This window comes from Phalaenopsis equestris, unplaced genomic scaffold (assembly GCF_001263595.1).
Source record: "Phalaenopsis equestris unplaced genomic scaffold, ASM126359v1 Scaffold196864, whole genome shotgun sequence".
Classification (NCBI taxonomy): Eukaryota; Viridiplantae; Streptophyta; class Magnoliopsida; order Asparagales; family Orchidaceae; genus Phalaenopsis; species Phalaenopsis equestris.
The window spans coordinates 1-1,163 of record NW_018216813.1 but is presented as its reverse complement, the minus strand read 5'-3'; the positions used below and the strand labels follow the sequence as shown (position 1 = coordinate 1,163).

General features: G+C 40.4%; 1 protein-coding gene across 1 annotated transcript; it reads left to right on the top strand.

Moving 5' to 3' along the window:
- Positions 1-528: 528 nt before the first annotated feature.
- LOC110035224 (CASP-like protein 2A1) lies at positions 529-1,157 on the top strand (the record flags this gene model as incomplete). The annotated part of the gene is made up of 2 exons (XM_020739457.1): positions 529-926; positions 1,004-1,157. Coding segments are annotated over exons 1-2 (366 nt in total), but the record flags the coding sequence as incomplete, so codon positions are not given.
- Positions 1,158-1,163: the final 6 nt, after the last annotated feature.

The window sequence follows — 1,163 nt, the reverse complement described above, 5'->3', positions numbered from 1 at the left end:
CTTGCGAGCTCATGAAATAATTCGTTCAACAAGGCTGCAAAATTTGAGAACTCAGATCACCAATCAGATGTCGGGTCTTGCTCAGCCGCTCTCCATCTCCGTCAACTCCTCTGTTGAGTTTGAATGGGAGGGGAAAATAGAGGATAGCCACAACATATTCGACGAGTTGTTAGCAAAACAATAGAACGGTGCCTTTGAAACAACACTTATTTCACAATTATCTTAGCACATAAAAAAAATTCATTTTCATAATTTTCAACTTATTATTTCAAAATAAAGATTATTATTAAATTTTGAGACCATATTTAATAAAATTTAATGAACATATCTTCATCAAACCCATTTTTCCTTTAATAAACCAATTGATTATTACGTGTAACTACTCATTAATTATCCAAAGAAACAAGTACATAAATAGCTTTCTAAAATTTGGTCGAAATAATTCATATTTCCTAATTTTACATCATCCTTATTTCAATATAATATTATTAAAAAAAAAAAAAAAGTTTTGATACCATAACTTTAGCCAGCGCTACCAGGCGTCTAACAGCCTCCATCTCCCCTAATTAGATCGCATTTACTTCGCCCGCCAGCTCCAACCACCACCTGCCTCCCTTCCCCCCTTCCCCCCTTCTCCCCTTCTTATTCAGTGATAAACATAACCGAGCTTCATTCATCTACAACTCCTCCTTACAGATCATCCCACCCCACAAGATGAAGACAACGACTCCGCTTCCGGCCTCCAAGCAAGCAGAAGAAGCTCCCGATTCGGCCGCAAGAAGAAACGCGAGTGCGGGCCGGACCGCCGAAACGCTGCTGCGCGTTGCGCCCATGGGATTCTGTCTCGCAGCGCTATTTCTGACAGTAAAGAATTCGGAGGACAACGATTTCGGCTCCATATCTTATTCTAATCTCGGATCATTCAAGTTTGTATTGTATTCTCTCTTTAAATATCTCGCTCTCAACAGTGATTCCTGTTAGCTGGTAATGAATATTTGTGCAGGTATTTGGTGTACATGAACGGTGTGTGTGCCGGATACTCTATCTTCTCTGCTCTGTACACCGCCATGCCTCGACCCGCCTCTATGTCTCGCGCCTGGACTCTCTTCTTCCTCGATCAGGCAAACAAATTACTGTCTTTCTTTATTGAGATTTTTTTTTTT